The 21,806-nt window shown below is 41.3% G+C and overlaps 1 protein-coding gene across 2 annotated transcripts in view; it reads left to right on the top strand.

Moving 5' to 3' along the window:
• Positions 1–21,806, top strand: part of pdzrn3 (PDZ domain containing ring finger 3) — a 126,567-nt gene that overhangs the window by 88,404 nt on the left and 16,357 nt on the right. The window contains exon 1 of one of the 2 annotated variants that reach the window (XM_023325439.1): positions 12,974–13,094. The exons of the other annotated variant lie outside the window; for it this stretch is intronic. Within the exon in view, the coding sequence (XP_023181207.1) occupies positions 13,026–13,094 (69 nt within the window). The 5' untranslated portion in view covers positions 12,974–13,025. Of the gene's footprint in view, positions 1–12,973; positions 13,095–21,806 lie in introns of those variants that run through there. 2 annotated transcript variants of the gene reach the window in all.

Genomic DNA, 21,806 nt, shown 5'->3' with positions numbered 1-21,806 from the left:
TGGTCAATTGGTCAAAGAGTCCACAAATCTGGTGAAAGAGTGTCAAAAAGACAACCATTGTTGAATGAAAGTGTCAGAGTAAGAAAATGTTATGTGTTGGTTCTGCTTAAGGTGACATGAATCAGCTGATTCCTCTCTAGATTTTGGTGGATGTTACTCCTTTGATACAATTCATTATCGGTATACATTGTCTAGGTCAATATGCACTGAGGCAGCCATCTTCTCTCTGTGCCTGCCAGTGTTTTAGGGCAGAGTCAGAAACAGGCCAGTTATCTGCTGAAAGAAAAACACATTACTGAATTATTAGTTTCCCAAAGAGTAAAAAAGTCATGTGAAAAGAAATCATTTTTACAGGTGTCTAAGAAAAATGCAATGGATGTTCAATTTAAAATCGGTAGGCCTAATGGCAGCCAATCAGAGTGAAAAATAAATAAATAAACAAATTAATTGGAACTTTATCAGCTTTTTCTTGTTCTGTGCCATTGCCTGATGCTAGTTGCTAAATCTGAATCAAAGTGGCCAAATACAAGATTCACAACATTACCAGTTTAAACGCTGAACTATTTACAAAAGACTGTGCTCTGCAACATTAAAACATGGGTAGAACTGTATCTATATTAATCATAACTCTTCTGCTCTGCATTATTTCTTTCAGTTTCTTGTGATGCAGCTCTGTGCTGCCTTCAGGAGAACGGGACATCAGAGTATTTTCTATAACATTTCACTAAAATGGCATTTACTGTAAGAACCAGTGCTTTAATTAGAAAAACAAAAGTTCCAGATCCTTTTAATATTATACAAATAAGGAACAGAAACATGGATTATATCTTCATAGAGATCTGTCTATTGATTTATAAATTATAGTTTTACTGTAGAAATTACGAAGAACAAAACTGATTTGTAATCAAATCCTAATGAGTCAAATTGAAAGTGTCATGGAGTCACTTAACAGCCCCATGACATTAACATTGACATGAAAAATAATATTGAAAAACTAAATATATAAAATAAAATCTAATAAGTGATCAATTCTGTATAACTGTTATGGTCTATAAAATGAATTCTTCTTAGTATTAAATGTGGTCTTAACAAACCCATGGTACTTCATCAAAATTATCTATATTATATTCATAGTCCCCTGTATTCTGTGGCGGTTTCTAATATGGGTGATATCGGCAATTGCCCAGGGCGGCATGAGCAAAATTTCTATTTTTAAAAAGTAACTGAGTTTGGCTACTTTTTCCACTGCTATGTGTACATAGTCTTATAGTAGCCTATGTAATTTGTGAAGCAGAGCCTTAGGGTAAGTGCAGTTACATAAGACCATGTGGAATTACAGACCATAATTAAATGCATTGTTCAAAGTAATGTTAACTTTCGAATGGCCAGGGACAAGAAACATTAAGGTTTTGCCTATCTAATCCCAAAAGTCAGCCCTTATACTCTAAGCAGATTATCTCCATTATCCAATGAGACTTATGCATTGATGAATCTCACACATGTACAGCTTGTCATTTCACACTTCTTAAAAGTTAAGTAAAAATGCTAAAGAGGAGGACAGTCCTCCTGCAGTACTGTTTGAGGCTTCTGTTTTCTTTTTTGAGAATATTAAACTCTGCTTTTTGCTAAAGTCTTGCCCTTTGTCCAATGTTTTCTTCAACTACACTTGATGAGCAAGCCATGATTAAAGCTCATGTTCAGAATGTGTCATCTAGCAGCCAGTGGAGCCTAACAGCTCTGAAGAGGAATGAACATCTCTCTTTGAAGCAGCTCACTGGTTCAGCAAATAAACGACAGGGTGGCTGTGATTCAGTCTTCACTGCCCAGAAGCCTTTTGAGGTCACTGCTTTGGATGGACCAAAGGGCCAGGGGTCACACAGTAAAGAGATTTACAGACTGGTCAAGACATCCAGTTAGCATCACTAGCAATCCATCAAATTTCCTGTGAAAGGCTAAAGATGGGGATCGGGATAAAGCTCAACATCCGCCCTGCCACCCCGTCTCCTCTGAGGCAGTGGCTTGACGAAGTCGAACTCAGCTGTCTATCAGGGCACTGAGGCATCTGGGTGATGTCAACCAACATGTCTGTCACTAAGATTGTGGTGTTTGTTGTCGGATTAGGCTGTAAATTACTTTCAGTCAAACAGGTTGTCTCATTCTTCCATTTCACCTAAGGAACCAAACCAATTTCCCCATAACATGCAGGCACTGTAACAAAACAGCTATTTTCTCTATTCCCTCTCATTTCATTGCAGCAGAGAGGTCCTCAGAATTGAGCCGGTCTTTGACTGTGGGCTGAGGAGACAAAGTGTTCAATTGTATTCTGACATTAGACCCTCTCTGACACTTGAACATGGAGACATTTGAGTCTTTTCAGATTGTGAATCACTTAACACAATGAGCAAGTATCAGACCAACCAATCTGTTGGTTTAACTCTTAACACATGTTTTTGTTGCTACCCGTTGATAACTGACGACGTGTCCCAACATATTGGAGAAAACAGTTTTCTTTGAAATAGTTTTTTGCTTATTGTGTTTCCGCTGTTATTTTAAATACTTTACCTAAATTACTAAAAGTATTCTTTCCTCCTGCCAGTAGTTCTGTATGTGTATTCATTGTTCAGTGATCTTGATAAAAAAAAATTAGATTTGAGTTCCAACCAGCCTGTCACTGGTCAAGGGCATTCTAGCTAAACCTATTCCATGTTTAGCTAGAATCCATAACCCATCAGGTTAGTATCTCTTACCTATGGGTTGTAGTTATTGTTAGCAGAGTCCATTTTACAGACAATTTTGCCTTTGAGTTAATGGGAAGACTAGATTAAAGATTTTCATTGAGTTAATTGCAGGGTCTGTAACTAATTAAATAAATAATGATGATTAACAAAATAAGCAACATTTTCAATTCAAAATCCTAAATACATGTATGAACTCAGCAACAAACATATTTACAGTTTTTAATTTGCTTAAAAGGGTAACAGTTATATGATCTCCTTTTAATATCTCTCCTAATAACTGTGTTGACAAGCACCATGGCTTACCCTCTGAAGGAATGCCTTGACTTTTAAATTATTGGCACTTAGATGGTATTTTTGCTCTACTACATCATAACAGTGTAGTGGATATGGCATTAATGAAGCAAAGGTTAAGGGGTAATTGTCCAGATTCTGTCATGGCGTTAAATGCAGGTGGTGATAGGTTGCAGGGTCAAGCCAGGATGTTCACTACCAGCACTAACCCCTGTGCATAAAACCAAATTAATCAGGCAATTACCAATCAAGCCTCTGTTAACTTGGCATCCACACAGGCCTGTTTAGATACCCATTAAATATCAGTTTTATGCTCTGGAGAACTTTATGAAACAAGCAAAACTTTGCAGATTTAACCAATAGAAAACTCATAGTACACCATAAATTCATAATTACTAAGTGGTCTAAACGGTTGAGTAAACCACCTCGGTATTCCCCAACAAAACAAAATCATACGTTTTTTTTTTCCACGAGTATGACAAATGAAGTTATTTTGTACTGCCTAAAGCAAAAATATTGCAGCCTTTTATTTATCTGGATCTTATATGTAGAAATCCCCTGAGAAAATGTTAAAACCAGTAAACGGGTTAAAAACTTCTGTCTTTTTCTAGTGAAGAATATCACACAATGTCTGACTTACTAACAGCTCAGCATTTTCAAGCAATTGCATTAGAGAGATAGTGATGGCATTCTTAGTGCTTTGACTCCAATTAAACAGTTTCAGTGGCTGTCATTCCTCCTGCTGGGTCCCTGTTGGCCGAAAATCTCCCCTTCCACAGTACATAGGAATACAAAGCTGACAGCTGTCTGATAAATTATGCATAGTCTAGTGTTTTTAGACTACACACACACACACACGCTTACACACGGATTGTCATGCCCTCGTGGTACAGTTGAGATGGAACTGGAGACTCATTAAACTCCTCCACACATTTTGGTTTGTACCTCTGTCCCGCTTCCTCTGAGGTTTCTGTCTCTACTTCACACCTCCTTTTAACATCTCCTGTGTTAGTTTTCACTCCCTCTTGTCGCTAGTGTTTGCTCATCTGGCATCTCCATTACTGCTCAGACAACACAGATCCTTTCTCCTCTCATATCCTCTTCAGACTTTAAACGATTTTTTTTCAGGGCTAGAGCAACATACACATACATACACATTAAGTTGTGGTCAAAGGCAACTCAGCAAAAGGCTGTAGCTGCCTTTTGCTACAGCAAAACTCTTGCTTTTAATTAATAGAACTTATCAATTTCCTGTTCAGTGTAAGCTATTCTATATGCATCTGAATTTCTACCAACAACTGGTGCTGTCATTATTCCCTATCTTGCTGATGTATTAGAATAAAAAAGGCAACATTGATCACAATGTGAGAAAATTAATGAGATCTTGTTTTCAGCAGTAAGTCTTCTGACCTCTTAGGAGTATGTGTGTTGTTTTTGTTGCATTCACTTTAAGAATGTTGTGTGTGATGTTGAATCAAGGGTGTGGAATTCAATGTTCAACTCTGCCACAGTAGCTATGTTTCCAATTTACATGCAAAATTTGAACAAACTTTTCAAATATTGGAAAAGAGATTGTGTGTTTCCATCTACTGGTGGTCTTGCTTGCTCTTCTTGAGGGAGGTTTTAATGGTGCTTTTCTACTTTGCAGTGGACTTGGATGAAACATGTAATGCAACGCTTTATAGAGATGTAGTTCTCAACTTAATAAAATGGCCAGATTATTAATTATTTTCACACTAACTTTCCACATGTCTGACCTTAGTTTCATCCCGCTGTCTGGCCAGAACATTCCTGGGACTCAGACATCATCATGCGTTCTCACATTATCTCTGTGTGCCATCAGTGTCCAGTTTCTTTGCTTGTTGCCACGTCGTCACTCTTTACCCTCCCACCCTCTTAAAATTCCCCTCTGCTCTGGTGACGGAAAGATAAATAGTTCTGTGTTTTGTCATATGGCAGGTTGAAAAACAGTGCTCAGGTTAAAAACATTTAGCTGACTGCGGTCAGTTAGGATCATGTTCAATGTGTGCATTACCTGAATAATTTTTTTGTTATTTATGAGTAGTCAAATCTATTCAATGCTGTGTACCACGAAATTATTTTGAAAAGGTTGTGTCTTAATCAGACTATATAGTAGTGCTTAAAGTACCTGGAGGGCCACAACAAACCAGAAGAGTTACAACAGGCATGTGGGGTCATCTGGATCCTGTTGAAAAACAATTGCTAGCTGGAGGTGTGGCCGCTGTTGGCAACCCCAGAGCGAATAGGTCCCTATATCTTTGCTAACAATAACATGTCTTTAGCTTTCGTCTTCCTCTTCCTTGAGTTGTTCATAGGCCTGTCACGATAGCAAATTTTGCTCAACGATTAATTGTCTCAAACATTATTGTGATAAACGATAATATTGTTTGAAGACCTTTTTACACTGATTTAATGGAAATGACATAATAATGCATGCGATTTCCTGCCAAAGATAGATACACTTTATTTTCAAAAGAACACTGAACACTGGAACTGATAAACAAAATAAACAAAACAACCAAAAACAAAAATAAAATGGATTCTCAGTCTCCATTAACAAAAAACTCACTTGAAAAAAAAAACTAAACAACATAAAGCCAAAGTGGAAATAAATACTGCATTCAATCAAAAGAGTGCAGATTATGAAGTCTGTATATTATGTTGCCCTTCAGTAATAATTAGATTTAAATAGAGAAAATGGGCACATCGACTACCTGATGCAATAGTTCACACTACATGATTTTTTGCTCCTATTTTTCCCCTTATGACAATCTTAAAACGTTGGTCTTTCTAAGATTGTGTGGTGTGTTACGGTAGATCGTCATTGCCGCTCCGATCTAAATCAGAGGTTTTCCCCGACTGGGATCGTTAACTCAGCCTGTTGAATGTGACAGGTAGCCAATCAGAAAGCGAGGATTCTCCTCCACGCTTTCTGAGGGGAAATTACAGAGAGGAATCCCAAACAGCTGATACTGCAACCCAAAGTCCAGCGGACATTGGAGATGATATGTGGAAACAATATTAATGTTTATTCAACATACAAAGAATATAGAAATGCCAAGAGGAGGAGTTGGAGCGAAATTGCTACCGCAGTTGATAAACTCAGTAACTTTTCAGCTGTTCTTCGTTAATGTGACATAAATAGTTTATAATGATTTTCATTCAGTCAGGACTTTACACTGACACTAGCAACATGCATTGCAGGTAGATTGTAGTAAAGCATTGATTAATGCCTGGTTTTAAAATTAGTTCACTGAACTTGTAGCCATTATTTTGTGCCCATTGTTGGACACCACAGGGCAGGACCGAACCCGATGGAACCGTTATACCTAGGATTTCTGTGGGTAATGTGTGATCTGTCAGGTTTTGAAAATGGGCCGACAATCGGCCGACAGCTCGTGTGCGCTGGGCTTTACACTAAGTAAAATGAGGAAGGGAGGGTCAGTGGAGAACACCGGAGTTGAGCCCATTTTCATTCGGTGTCATCAACAGAAAGAGAAAAAGGCCGGAAGAGACGATAATGCTGATAATTAAAATGACGTCGATAGTTTTAATTTATCGTACGATTAATTGATTTATTGTTTATCACGACAGGCCTAGTTGTTCAATATTTGAAAGTGTGGCCAACATGGACTGAAAGGCTTCATTCACTTCCTCTGCTGCCATTGCCAAACTACAATCCAATAGAAGCAGAATAGGATTCAAAACGATGCAGAAAATCAATGTCTTCTTTCTGTTTGCTGACTGGTTGAAATTCAACCTGAAGACATTGAGCCAAAGGGAGATGAGAATCAAATGGAATTGCATATCACGGTAAGATATGATAATATGATAAGAATTAAATTCCAACATTAAATTCCAATTAATGTTGTTTAAAAAAGACAAAACTGTCCAGATTATTGGACTTATACCATGGATTATATACCATCCATGATGGTATAATTATATATCAATATAATTGAAAATGTGATTAAGTGCAGTTACTGTGAGCAATTTAGTGATACAAATCTTGCTTCTTTATGTGAAAAGAAGCAAAAAATTGTTCTTATCATCATCGCTATGGTTCCGCTAAAATATTGTGACAAAACTTTCAGTTGTCACCTCTGTCTTTTATCTGTCAGACAAAAGCATATGTTACTATTCATTATGACAACTTGCCTGATTATTTGTCAGTCCCACAGACATGGAAGCCTCAGTTGATGTTACATCTATGAAAAAAAAGCCCACATGTGATTTTCTCTGCAAGGCCACAGATGAAACTTAATTCAAGCACAAACTTGAATCTTCATACATCAAACCTCCAACAAAGGAGATGGAACTAGCAACCGCAGCTTCTCTGTGCTCCTAATTGCTCATTTATACACGTGTTTGTTCGGCCTCGGCTGCCGTAACCCTTCCTGTGCAGTTGTTGGTATCGAAGCACTGCTCTCCCTTTGCCAGCTTTGTGAATGGGATAATCTCGGCACGAAAGAAAGATTAGCCCAGGAAGATCACTGGCTTAAAACTCAACACTGATCCCAGCGCCTCAGGCACCACAGTGCGGCTAATGTGAGTGGAGAATTAGTTTCCACGCTACTCCGGATGAAAGTCAGAGCCTTTAGGAGCCAGACGAGCAAAGCCCACTGTAATAATGACTGATTGTTGAGTTCACACAGACACCTTTGTTGCCCAAGGCAACTTTTTTTTATCTCCATCTTTTTTTCTGCGATGCCGATCTCGTATCTAAGATATTTCCTGGCAGAGCTGTTCTGTTATTTTCTACAGTTGTAGTTGTGGGAACAAATAGATGAGGATTTATTTCAAGACTGACATGGAGATTGTTGTTTATTTCAAAAGGGACAATGCACATCACAAAATATAACAGCGCTGGCCATAAAGGCTAGTTTACATCTGTAGGTTACAATCAGTATAAATGCAATACATAATAATAATAAAAATGGTAATACAGACAAATTAACAAGCTTTTTCTGTCAAAAAAACAGAATTATATATATATATATATATATATATATATATACTGTATATATATATATATATACTGTATATATATATGTGTGTGTGTGTGTGTGTGTGTAATATAAACCGTTACGCTTTTAGACTAATTGCATGCGTTAATCTTGATACCCACCCTTATAGGTGTTGTTATATGGATTTTTTTTTTTTTTAAAGGAAGCTGAATTATTTAGAGAAATATTCACTGTACAGACTTGTATGGTCTGTTGCATTTGTGTTAAAAGGGAAATTCATCACTGCTCTTACTGGGAGCATTTCAGAGATAGATATGGATCAGGGGACATATCTGGTTGGAGGAAATATCACTCTACACATTTTTATTGGTAAACAAATTTTCCACTATTTTGTGTTTATGTATGATAATAAAAAACCCCAGGAAAAGGCCAAATGTGGCTTATGCAGCCATACCCTTTGTTGGTAAGATGGGCAGCGGAGCTGACCAAAAGAAATGCATGTCGCTTTGCTATAGCTGTCCCACTGGGTAAACTTTGTCTCACAGGAGAGGGTCCAGCATAATTTTTTATCCGTTTTATTTTCTCCTTCTGGCTTCAGGCATGTATGTTTAGAGTAAAATATACACAGTTGGAAGGGTGGTGGCGGGGGGAGCACTGTGTCTCTTTGCTGGATTAGCATACCAGAGGTCACTGAGTGCTAATTTAACTGGGGCATTGAAAGAGAATGCTTTAATAAAGCTGCAGAGCTTTAGATGTGCCATCATGAGCATGTAGCCTTTCTTCTGCTGTTTGACGTGTGAGTGGGGGCTCTTCTTTCAGATTAAAGCTGCAGTGTAGCTTTTCTAAAGATATGTTATCTGCCATTAGCACATTTACAGTGGTTCACAAGTTTGATTGACAGCACTAAGCCCCTCCTCCTAGCTCTGATTGGTTGTTTTTGGTTAGGAGTGGTGCATTTCTTCATGCGGCAATAGCAGCACAGAGAGGAGGTTACCTGGGACATTCATGGCAGGAGATCCTGTGCTCCATGTGCCCCCGACCGCAGTAATCAATGTTACTGGCCAGTTCACGCTAGCTTATAACAATTTAGTTTACTTATTGCAGTCGATTTCAACAACAAGTTGGTGAAATTACTTAAAACTTCACTAACCTAAAGCAATTTCACATCCAAATGTCAGATAGCGGTTAGCAACTTAACTTATCTCAATATGTTTTTTCAGATTCTACAGTGAATTTTTGAAAGCTAGAAGTTCATGCTTTCTGGGGAGGCAGAGGTGGCACCAGAATCTGCAGGAGTCATTTTTTGACCCGGTTAACTCAAATAAATCTTTTAAATAAGGCCATGGCTGACGCTGGTCTTCTGGATGATTACGCTTGTGTCATAAGGTGTGGTGAGGGTTGGTGAGGCAGACGCTGTAGACCCAGGTAAGATGAAAAGGATGTCTTTAATGAAGGGTAAACACACTCTAGGAACGGGCCGCACGGCCGAGCTGAAGCCAGGGCTCGACGCCGGTAGCAACCGCTAACAGACAGAAACACGGAAGACAGAGCACACATTCGACGAGGACCCGACGAGGAACAAAGAACACAGGTGGAGTTAAATACACGGGAGGGTAATCACAGAGACGAGACACACCTGGGAACAATCAAGGGGAGGACAGGACAACGAAGAGACGCAAGGACACAAAAAACTCTAAATGAACACAGAAAACACAGATCCTGACAGTACCCCCCCCCTCAAGGGCGGCTACCAGACGCCCAAAAAAAAAAAACCACAACAAGGGTGGGCGGAGGGGCGCCGGATGGGGGGCCAGAGTCCAGAAAAAACAAAAACACAACAAGGGTGGGCGGAGGGGCGCTGGACGGGGGGCCAGAGTCCAGAAAAACAAAAAACTACCCACCATCGTGGGCGGAAACACAAGAAGGGCCAAGAGTCCATAAACAAACAAAAAACTACCCACAGGGTGGGCGGAGGCAAAGGAGGCGGGAACCACGGAGGTGGTCCGGTGGTCGTCCGCGGCGGCGGGAACCACGGAGGTGGTCCGGTGGTCGTCCGCGGCGCTGGAGGCGGGAACCACAGAGGCGGTCCGGCGGCCGTCCGCGGCGCTGGAGGCGGGAATCACGGAGGCGGGAACCACGGAGGCGGTCCGGCGGCCGTCCGCGGCGCTGGAGGCGGGAACCACGGAGGCGGTCCGGCGGCCGTCCGCGGCGCTGGAGGCGGGAACCACGGAGACGGGAACCCCGGAGGCGGGAACCACGGAGGCGGTCCGGCGGCCGTCCGCGGCGCTGGAGGCGGGAACCATGGAGGCGGTCCGGCGGCCGTCCGCGGCGCTGGAGGCGGGAACCACGGAGGCGGTCCGGCGGCCGTCCGCGGCGCTGGAGGCGGGAACCACGGAGGCGGTCCGGCGGCCGTCCGCGGCGCTGGAGGTGGCGATGAGTCCCGGGGGCCGCCCACAGACGGCGACGACGAGCCCCCCGAGGCAGGGTCTCTGGTGGAGCACAGGGGGTCTCGGTCGGAGCACAAGGGGTCTCGGTCGGAGCGCAGGGGGTCTCGGTCGGAGCGCAGGGGGTCTCGGTCGGAGCGCAGGGGGTCTCGGTCTCGGGTGGAACGCTGGGGGTCTCGGTCTCGGGTGGAACGCTGGGGGTCTCGGTCTCGGGTGGAACGCTGGGGGTCTCGGTCTCGGGTGGAACGCTGGGGGTCTCGGTCTCGGGTGGAACGCTGGGGGTCTCGGTCTCTGGAGGAACGCTGGGGGTCTCGGTCTCTGGAGGAACGCTGGAGGTCAGGGTCTCTGGAGGAACGCTGGAGGTCAGGGTCTCTGGAGGAACGCTGGAGGTCAGGGTCTCTGGAGGAACGCTGGAGGTCAGGGTCTCTGGAGGAACACTGGAGGTCAGGGTCTCTGGAGGAACGCTGGAGGTCAGGGTCTCTGGAGGAACGCAGGGAGTCTCGGTAGGAACACAGGGAGTCTCGGTCTCAGGTGCGCCGGCTGGAACGCCGGCTGACTCGGCCTCGGGTGCGCCGGCTGGAACGCCGGCTGACTCGGCCTCGGGTGCGCCGGAGCGAAGCCTTGGAACCGGCCGCGTAGGCGAGCCGCAGCGAAGCCTTGGAACCGGCCGCGGAGGCGAGCCGCAGCGAAGCCTTGGAACCGGCCGCGGAGGCGAGCCGCAGCGAAGCCTTGGAACCGGCCGCGGAGGCGAGCCGCAGCGAAGCCTTGGAACCGGCTGCGGAGGTGACAGCTCCGGAAGGCGACGAGGGGCCGGGTCCACCGGCGGCTCACGTCGCTGTCTCCGGGCGGCCTGGGGTGCGCCTGCTGGAACGCCGGCTGATTCGGCCTGGGGTGCGCCGGCTGGAACGCCGGCTGATTCGGCCTGCGGTGCGCCGGCTGGAACGCCGGCTGATTCGGCCTCGGGTGCGCCGGCTGGAACGCCGGCTGAAACGGCCTCGGGTGCGCCGGCTGGAACGCCGGCTGAAACGGCCCCGGGTGCGCCGGCCGCACCGGTTGGGGGTGCTGGTCCCGGAGCTGGAGCTGGATCCGGGCTGGCGGAGAAACTGTGCGGCTTGGGAGGCAGAGGTTCGCCAGCCATGACGGCTAGAGCCGCCATACGCTCCCACTCTGCCTCCCTCTGCAACTCCACCAACCCCTGGTGCGGAAAACGAGGAACCCAGTAGTCCAGTAGGAGCCCCAAGCGGATGGCGAAACCGAGCCGTCTGCAGGCAGCGTACGGTTTGGCCATCGCCTCCTTATATTCCCCGATCGTGTCCGTCAGCTCCTTTAACTCCACCGGGTCCATGGTGAAAAGAAAAACGCGTGCCTCACCGTACTTCCTGGTCGGGTCCTTCTGTCATAAGGTGTGGTGAGGGTTGGTGAGGCAGACGCTGTAGACCCAGGTAAGATGAAAAGGATGTCTTTAATGAAGGGTAAACACACTCTAGGAACGGGCCGCACGGCCGAGCTGAAGCCAGGGCTCGACGCCGGTAGCAACCGCTAACAGACAGAAACACGGAAGACAGAGCACACATTCGACGAGGACCCGACGAGGAACAAAGAACACAGGTGGAGTTAAATACACGGGAGGGTAATCACAGAGACGAGACACACCTGGGAACAATCAAGGGGAGGACAGGACAACGAAGAGACGCAAGGACACAAAAAACTCTAAATGAACACAGAAAACACAGATCCTGACAGCTTGGTGGACTCCATTTTGGGTGTTAGTGATTCTGGAGGTGCTGAATACCTGCCTTGCTGTTCTTGATTGAGGGTCTAATGGTACTTTTCTGCTTTGCAGTGGACTTGGATGAAATGTAACGCAACGCTTAATGGAAATTTAGTAAAGTAGAAAGTACAGATACTTACTGTAAAATGTGGTGGAGTAAAAGTCTAAGGTACCCATAACTAAATCTACTTAAGTAAAGTACAGACGCATGAACAATGTACTTAAGTACAGCAACTTAAGTAATTACATCCCACCACTGATCATAACCACTGATCATAACATACTGTCATGGTCATAGTTTTAACAAATATCTTTAAAAAAATTATTTAAGTTACCTACTGCAGCTTTAAAATGTGAGAGTCTGCAGCAGACCAAGCAACTGGACGGCATCTGAAGAAACAAACATTTGCTTTGTTATGAAATGAAAAGCTTCCGTTGCTCAGCTTTTTTTCCCACATTAAATCTAATGGTGCTCAGTTAATAAAAACAACCTCCCCCCCTTCCTCAGCCTTCTCTATGAATTCTCAATGAGCAGCTGCTTAATAAACATAAAGGGGTGTGTGTACAGAAGAGACCTGACCTCCGAGAGCTCAGCAGTGGGCAAGAGAACAACAGAGGGAGGGTGTGCTGAGCCGTGTCGAGACAGCCTCCAGCTGGGGGCGGAGGGGCAGTCGGTCCCGTCAGCTGAAAACAGTCAGAAGAGAGAGTGGGCTGAGTGAGGGGAGAAACTGGGATTTCTTCTCCTGCCTGTGTGGCTGCAGGGGAGACCCTGGATGCTGGGATCTTCTCCACCATGGGATGCAGCCTCTGTTCTTTGAGGAAGCCTCGTGAGCAATATAAGCTACTCTACGAAGTCTGCAAGGTACTGTGACCGTGTGCTTTCAAACTTCAGGAGTTTTTGGGTGTTTTTTCCTTTGTTGCAATCTTTTTCCGGTTTTCAGTCATTTATCATTGCTGACTTGTTGTCGGTCTCAGGGGTCATTGGGTTGAGTTTCAGCGGAGTGAAGTGGAAACTGTTGCCAACTTAAAGGGGGTCTGACCTCTGGATGCTGGGGTCAGCGAGAGGCGGCGTGCTGTGCTTAAAAGGAGGTGATGAAGAGGTGACAGCTCTCTTAATGACCCGGTGGCTCTGCAGCCAACCTCCGAACGCTGACTATCCTCACTTCACTTTTTCACCAAAGTTTATATTTAACAGTTGAGTGCTTATTTTGCAAATTCTCTTTATGGAAAAGAAAATAGAGCAGGTATTGTAGCAGATGCATCATTTGAAGAGCATTCTCAGACCCAAGGACTGGAGCAGGATTTGGGGTTCTTCTTTTTGCATTCTTCGGCAGCTGAGTGCAAACCCTGATTAGAGGCAGAAACGTTTAATGGGTTTCGCCAAGTGTTTTTTTTACGCTGCAACATACGCTCACGTCAGAGATACCACAAACTCCTGAACTCCAGCAGATTGTTCTCATGCTTTAAAACTAGATTTCCATCTGCCCACCAACATGCGTCAGCTGAAGTTTACAGTGTATGCATCATTTATGTTTCTTGCCCTCAGAAGTGGATTGGTGTATACTGAGTGGACAAAACCTGGACTGTAGTGGTATTTTAAGAAAAAGCAACAATTCCCTTTTTTGTTGTTTCCACCAATGGTAGAAAGAAGGTCGGGGGTGTTAACGCAGGGTTGGGCATTTGCATATCGTTTTTCATTTATCATCATAAATTTCTTAGAAGAATTTTGATTCATTGTTGTCACAATAAATTCCAATTAGTGATGTTTGAAATCCCCCCAACTGTCCTTATTGTTGGTATTGATCATTTTACTATTTTCTCCTGTTTGTTCAATGAAAGTATTTAACAAAATCCCAATAAATTTGAAATGCAGTTACTGTGCACAATATTCTTTATGAGATATTTATGAGGTGTCCTAAATTCACACAGTCATACATTAACCTAAAAAGATGCTATAAATAGTTTTTACCAACACTTTCTATAATTATCACAATAGTGATAATGATATCACTACCCCAAAATTCTGAGCTAAAACTTTAAATTCATATTACCCACCCCTACTTTAATGCCTTAATATAGATTAATTACATCAATCTCAATGTGTTCAAAATTTTAACACAGTTAATGTATTTCTTTATATTTTTTATATGCAAAATTCCTGAGCCAGAACCTTGTATTCACATGTTTCTGATACACTCATAAATCTATGCACAAGCAACATCTTCAAACAGTAGCAGTAAACGACTGTTGTTTCTCTTGACCCACTAGTTCATTTTTGCTTCAAACATCAAACTACTGGGACGCTGGAAAGAAATGTTGCTGCTCAAGTTGTGCTTAAAGGAGTTAGCTATTCACCTCAATCCAAAACATGCCAGTGTTCACATATTTAAAGAAGTTTTTTTTTTCAAAGGAGTCCAATTAGATTGTTGAATAACCTAAATCACAGATTAAAAACAATAAACTGGATTGTTGAGATCTATTTATTTAATAAAAAGCTTTTGAATTAAAGATGTTGCTTATTTTGAGGATGATATATGAGGATGGTATTACAGGTACTGAAATCATACGCTTACGAAGTAAGCTACCAGGATGGTATGATTACTTTGTAAGCGTAGTACTTTGTAATACGTACTTTGTACGTATTACAAAGCACGTATCATGGAAGCTTGTCATCGAATTAGAGCTAAAGCAGAATGATTCATTGTCATTTTATTAGACAAGGTTCTGTTTCTCATGATATGTCGCACTGAAGATTTTAAAATCACTTTCTTCACAGAAGTCTTGAGAAACTCCTGTGAGTTAAAATGTGCCAGGAAAACACTTATTAATCAAAGTTTTGTTGAACATATTCCAACAGCAGTTTGTTGGATACCAGGGGTCTGCAACCTTCTCAGTCCAAAGAGACATTTTTATACCATCAGTGCAGGTTAAAAGAAACCTTGTTTAGAGCCACACACATTACAAACTTTCGGAAAAGCCCAAGTTTACATTTTATTTCTATGCTTAGATTTTAAAATAAAGTGAAAACCAACATAAGATGTTTGCAAAAAGAAAATGGATACATTATCTTCTACACTGTGTGCACAACCATTATGCAAGTTGTATTTTTGAGGATTAATTTTATTGTTGAACAACTACCGTGCTATTGGTCAATCCAAAATATCAATAACCTCTCAAACCTGAATATTTGAGAAAAAAGTGAGATTTTGACTTTCTTAGGACAATATAAATGTGTTAACAATTGGGAAACTATTAGTGTGCAGGATTATTATGCAACTGAATTAAAACTGAAAACTTTCTGATCTCACTTATTTATTATCATCTGATAAAGTGAGAATAATAAACATAGAACTCAAAATTGACAAATATTTCTGACATTTAAAAAATTAATCAGTGACCAACATATCCACCATTTTTTCATTAACAGTTATAAGCCTTTCATTCATGGAGTCTGTCAGTTTCTTGATCTGTTGACGATCAGCGTTTTGTGCAGCAGCAACCACAGGGTTCCTGACACTGTTCAGAGATGTGTTGTGTTTCAGAAGGGCCCACAGGTTCTCAGTGAGGTTTAGGCCTGGTGATGAAGGGGCCACTTCATTACTCTTTCATCTTTAAGGCCTTTACTGGTTAACCAGGTAGTGGAGTACTTTAATGGCTCATTGTCCTACATAAAAGTCATGGTTAAGAATTGAAAGGTGTGTAAGCAAGTGTCTTGATTTGAAAGTATGTGATTCTGGGAAGTTCTCTTTGTTTCTGCTTTGCTGTTAGTACAGACGATCATGGAGATCAGAAAGCCTGGCGCAGCGCCTGCTCTGCTCTTCTCATCATTTCTCTTAGGCGTGTTAATAATCCATGAACACTTGAAATCTTTCCAGTTCATTTAGCAGTTAAGCATATTGAAGTCATGAAAAATACGGTTCTCTAAAAGTTAACAGCCAGCACATCGTCCTTCACCTGCAGGTGTTTCTAAAGACTTGGCAGGATAAGAAGCATTTACTACACTTGGTGGCTTTTAAACATCTGATTAAACACTATAAGGAGCTTCAGTTAATTGGTTTCATTCATACTGTTAGAACTTTTTACTTTGTGTCATGTCATATGAACTTCAGTGTGCTTCAGATTATTGCTGTTGTAAACTATTATGTTAGTGATCGAGTATTGTATCAAGTATTCTAATGATTATTTTGACGATTAATTGAGAAATTGAATAAGAATTTGGTCAAATAAAATATTGGTAAATTCTGCCATAACAGCAGTATTACTATTGTTACTATTCATATTTGAGCATCCCTAACAATTACCTTTAGAAATGTAACCTGTAACAATAATAGCTCACTTTCTAAGTTAACCTGAAGAAAAATTATACAAAAATCTGAATTTTATAATAAAGAGGTAGGCTAAAAAATGTTTATACTTCGGTTTTTAGATTATGTATTCATCTTCAGTCAATTTAATGGATGAACTCTCACTTTGCACAGCCATTCATAGCTTTTGTGTCCATGTTAGCGGCGGGTTTTAGTTCCTTTATCACACACAGAAACACATTTACCAGCTATGTACTGCCACGATGCGCTCCGCCCAAATTTGTTGCTACCATGATGATATAAAATATATTTTCTGATTTGTCCATAAAGATACACTTTCTGGTAGTTTTAGGTTAAGCATCATTTACAGCACAGCCGCCCACTATGTTCAGTCTGTTTGCTCATCTGTATAAATACACTTGCCACACTCTTTCTCGCCATTCACTCTGAACCGGCCACCAGGCAGCAGCTCTGGGAGGAAAAAGTCTGCCGTACTCCAGGCATCGTGCCAGTTATTTTTTATTCTTATTGATCCCCGAAAAACGATAAAAACCCAGATATTACCCAAAATCAATGAAATTCCCCTGGACTACACTTCAAAATTGAATGTTATGCTGCTAACACTTAGCTGTTATCAACAACTCAGAGATGGAAGTAAGAGCGTAACATAAATAATCACCTAGCCGGTGATTATTTGTTATTATTTAGCGCACCGTGTTAGGTGTGCTAAATAATAACAGATTATTTAGCTTCAAGGCAGGTAATTTCCTCTAGGAATTTTAATAATCAAGGTTCTCGAATCATTCGAGAAATCGCTACAGCCCTACTTCAGGCAGACAGCTAGTTTTGTGGCCTTGCTTGAAAAGTGTTGATACGAAACCTATTGTTGAAAAAAACAACTCCTTTTGACAGTTTGTCACAAACCATCAGGGAACACAGCAAGCAGGAGGAAGAAATTACTGTGGTTAAATGAGACCTAAATGTTACTGTTTTGGCCTCCACTTAAAATACTGCGTGTACTGGGAAATCACGCTAAATATGCTGTCCCCACAGTGAAATATGGTGATGGGCGCATCATGCTTTAGGAGTATTTTACTTCAGAAGGTCTGAGTTTATGGGAAGGTAAACTACATACTATTGAAATAATTGAAAAGAAATCCATCAAAATCTCCAGTCAGTTCTAAATTTTCCACTTTTTTTAATGTTAGAACATAATAAAATCAAATTAAATTCAAAAACTGAAAAATATTTGTTGTTTACTCCTGGAAAAATAAAATGTAAAAAACAAAGGAAAATTTCATATAATTAATTTTTCTAGATTGAAGTTTGCCAAAAATATTGGATTGTACCAGCTGAATACACTCTTCAAGATTTTACAAAGAATCCTAAAGACTATGTATAATTTTCCTTCTACTTCACATTTATGCAATCATTTCTGTTGGATTATCAAATAATAGTTTTACACAACATATTGAAGGTTTTTTTTGCAATGTGAAAAAACGGGAAAAAGTTGCATTAATACTTTTTTTGTTTTGTTTTATTGCTGTACGTAATCAGACGTTATTTAAAGACATCTGACTCTGTGGATGTAGAGTAGACAAACACGTTCCCCTTATTTTGATAGTCTCGAGTTACAGCATTCTTTTTTTCTGCATTCTTTTTTTCTCTTTTTTTAATACTTGACCTATTTGACAGCTGTGGATCCCTCAGCTCTCACTTCAAAGCAGCGGTAAGCACCATGTGGAGATGCAGGCTCACTTTCCTTTGTCAGGTACTTTAGTGCAGCAGCTTTGGAAACTCTATTTGACAGTCAGAGGTCAGTTAATCTGTCCAGAAGCACCCTGTTACAGCTGTGGCGCCTCACTGCAGGTCTTCCAAGACTCTGAGCTTAATTAGAGCCTGAGCATAAGCTGCCAGTTCAGTCTGCGGTCCACGCTGGATCATGTTTCTACTAAAACCTTTCCTTTTTTTTTCTGATCACCTTTGTTTTCTGAAATTTGCAGACAAATTGCAAGAAAAGTGATTGATCTGCAGAGAAATAGCCTGCTCATTTGCTCCTGCTCTTCCTAGAGGAACGTTTCCTCTAGGAAGCTGCCTAATTAGCCACATTTATTATTGAGGAAATATGTTGCAGTTAGTTCAAGGAGCTAAGTCGCCACCAGACGTTCTCAGTATGGCCAAATTAACTGAGAATTGGAATGGAAATGTTTTCACAAGACTGTCCTTCATCCAGTCCGGCCCACTGTCAGTCTCTGCCACCACTAAGGCCAGTTCCACAACATAAGGGCGGGAGAGGGTTTGTGAAGAGGCAGTCTGGCCAGATTGATCCTGGTGCCAGTAATGAGGTCTGACACCAACTGCATAAGGAGACAATGTGGGGACCAGCAGCACCAACCACAACCACTTGAGTTTTTAACAATCGCTAAGATTGGCAATGGTGAGCAACCACATCTGGTAAACCATGGAGGAGGTGGCTGCAGTGCAGGAGAACTCACAGGAAGTCCTACGGTTGTTTAAAACGAAAGATGAATGATATTTAGAGGGATAAATTATGTATCAAGATCCCCACGAGAGCAGTAATGATCTAAAGACAAACCATGGATGGTATTTGGTTTGACATTTGCTCAGATTGGTGATCTATAAATATCCTGATGAATCGCCTTTGTTTTTCATACTTTTTTTGTTTGCTTAAACTGTATACAAGTGATACAACTAGGCATCCAAACCTTACTGTAATCAAGTCAATCATATGTTAGGAAAAACAAATCCATCCATGAATCGTTTGTCTATGCGTGTCCATCCATCGTCCATTCATCCACAGCACTATCTTCTTGTCCAGCCATCCGTATATCATCTATTCCTCATTCCATCGGCCCATCTATTAATCTATCCATCACCCAATACAACACCCAACCTCTTAGTTAAAAAGTTAAACATGCTGGGAAGAAAATGATACTCTGAGATGTGCATTTGTGGTGCGAGACGGTGGTGGCAACATCTGAGGGATGACTTTCTTTAGTAGGGACAGACAACATGGTGGGAGTTGATTGGAAAATGGATACATAAAAACATGTCAAAGAATTTTAAAAGACTTGAGACTATGATATAATATGTTTATTCACACAATGAGTCATTAAAAGAAAACATGCCACGCCATCATTATCCAACTACTTCCTGTTGTCTTCTTCGTGGTTTGCGCCAGTAGCCACATCTGGTTGTTGATCATGTGACATGATGCAACAAAAGTGTTTCCATTGCAGTATTGAAAAATAAATCAATTTCAACATAGCCAAATATTGGCCCTATTGAAATTGGCCAATATTATATATACAGTATATATATATATATATATATATATATATATATATATATATATATATATATATATATATATATATATATATATATATATATATATATACAAGAGTGTTTATATATATATAAACACTCTTGTACCAAAACCTTTTAGTGAAAAATAAGAATCTTTTCAAAATTGCTTTGTTTCCATTGAGCAAATTTATTTTCACAATGTCGAATTTCACAGCAAGTCACTTGTGCCTCATTTCCACTGAGTGGTCAGTGAGATATGACCAGGGTCTTTGATGTGCTGCTAGCCTTCATAGGGAATTGCTGTGTTTGTTGTGGGGAGAAAGGGAACCCCGGGGCAGTGATGTGAGATAACACTGTTAATGACACAACCCTGTAGAAGCAGTTGTTGTTGTTGTTGGAGACTAATCTCTAATATTAATCCACTAATATTAGAGACGTACAGTACTTACCAATATCTATAACTGGGTTTCAGTCCAGTTACAGATATTGGCTTTTCTGTGAAGCCCACCATGCACTTTGCTCCATGTCGGCTTTCCTCACACAAAGCAGAGAACGATGCTCTCTGCTGAATGCTCTTTAATCTTTCAGGCTTTGTGAGGAGACAGTGTCAAATGTTATTTTTGTGCCAAATTACAATCATGACAAGATAATCAACTGTTTTTATCTGAAGTCTTTTTGTTGCCGAAAAGTCTGGCATTAAAGTCGGGTTAAGCTCTCTGAGAGACGCACTTTATACCTTCATCTGTGTTCATCAAACTCTCAGGGAGGCAACAGAGTACTGGAAGGAATTTGCGTTGTTAATTGACCATCTGTGGATAACACAACATCCCATACTTAAATCTGATTAGGGGAAAGAAAACAAGGCTGTTTCTCTGAGCCTGTGTGGAGTTTTTAGCTGTTTGTTCTGTAATCCTCAGTAAACTGGAGTTCTGCTGTAAATAAAGACTGCTGTTTTTCAGCCTCACACTGTGGAGGGTCTTATTTCTGTTCAGTTTAATAAACAATATGTTTGGATTTTTTTAAAGCACTTTTAAGACTGAACATCCACATACAGAAAACCACTATACTGCTCACAGTTAGTTTTTTATGAGAAAGGTTAAAGTTAAATAAAGGGTGGATTAACACTGCTTGGCAGGAGGAATGACCTACATTCAGACTGCCACTCAAACCTCTCTATAGGCCCCCCTCGAAATAACCTTTCAAGTGTTCATGGTCTCGATCATGTCAACAATCCTCTCTGTTCTGAAATGGAGGTTTTGAGGATTTTTTCTTAAAGGTGTATTCAACCATAAAGAGCAGCAGAACAGCCTGGCTCTCATGCCTCTTCTAAATGCTTGTCTACAGTGTGAGGTTCTCTGGGGCTCCATCCGCCACACTGAAAGGCCTCGTTTCCCTAACAGCTTCCCCTCTGTTCATCTCACTGCATATCCCCAAGGAAGGAAGACAAAGGCTCTTTAATAACCCTCCTCTTTATTAAAGGATTATGTGGGGATTAAAAGGCCATATCATAAACTCATGTTAACATCTGTTCAAAGCCTTTTCCACAGCTATAAAATTAGCATATGTTACTTATGTGTCGTTTTGAAGGTAATTTTGTCCTTTTATGAAAGGTGGATTTGGCAGAACATTTCTAAAATGCAATAATAAGACCAGTCTCCTAATATTAGAGATGTACTTACCAGAGTTGTGGTTCTAAGTGGCTCATTTCTGATCACCAATTTCTCAAACTTCTTACAAATACCCATTTAAAACTATTCTGATTTCTGTCAGAGCAACAGTATACAGGTTTATACAGTATAGAATAGAATAGAATAGAATAGAATAGAATAGAATTACTTTATTCATCCCAGCAGGGAAATTATTTCGCAGTTACAGCAGCATAGAGACAAGACACACAACAACCACCACTGAGTAGCAATTGTAGACAAGATAAAATAAAA

Source organism: Xiphophorus maculatus, chromosome 20, assembly GCF_002775205.1.
Source record: "Xiphophorus maculatus strain JP 163 A chromosome 20, X_maculatus-5.0-male, whole genome shotgun sequence".
Taxonomy (NCBI): domain Eukaryota; kingdom Metazoa; phylum Chordata; class Actinopteri; order Cyprinodontiformes; family Poeciliidae; genus Xiphophorus; species Xiphophorus maculatus.
Note: the sequence above shows the minus strand (reverse complement) of the source record. Positions and strands in the feature narration are given on the sequence as shown.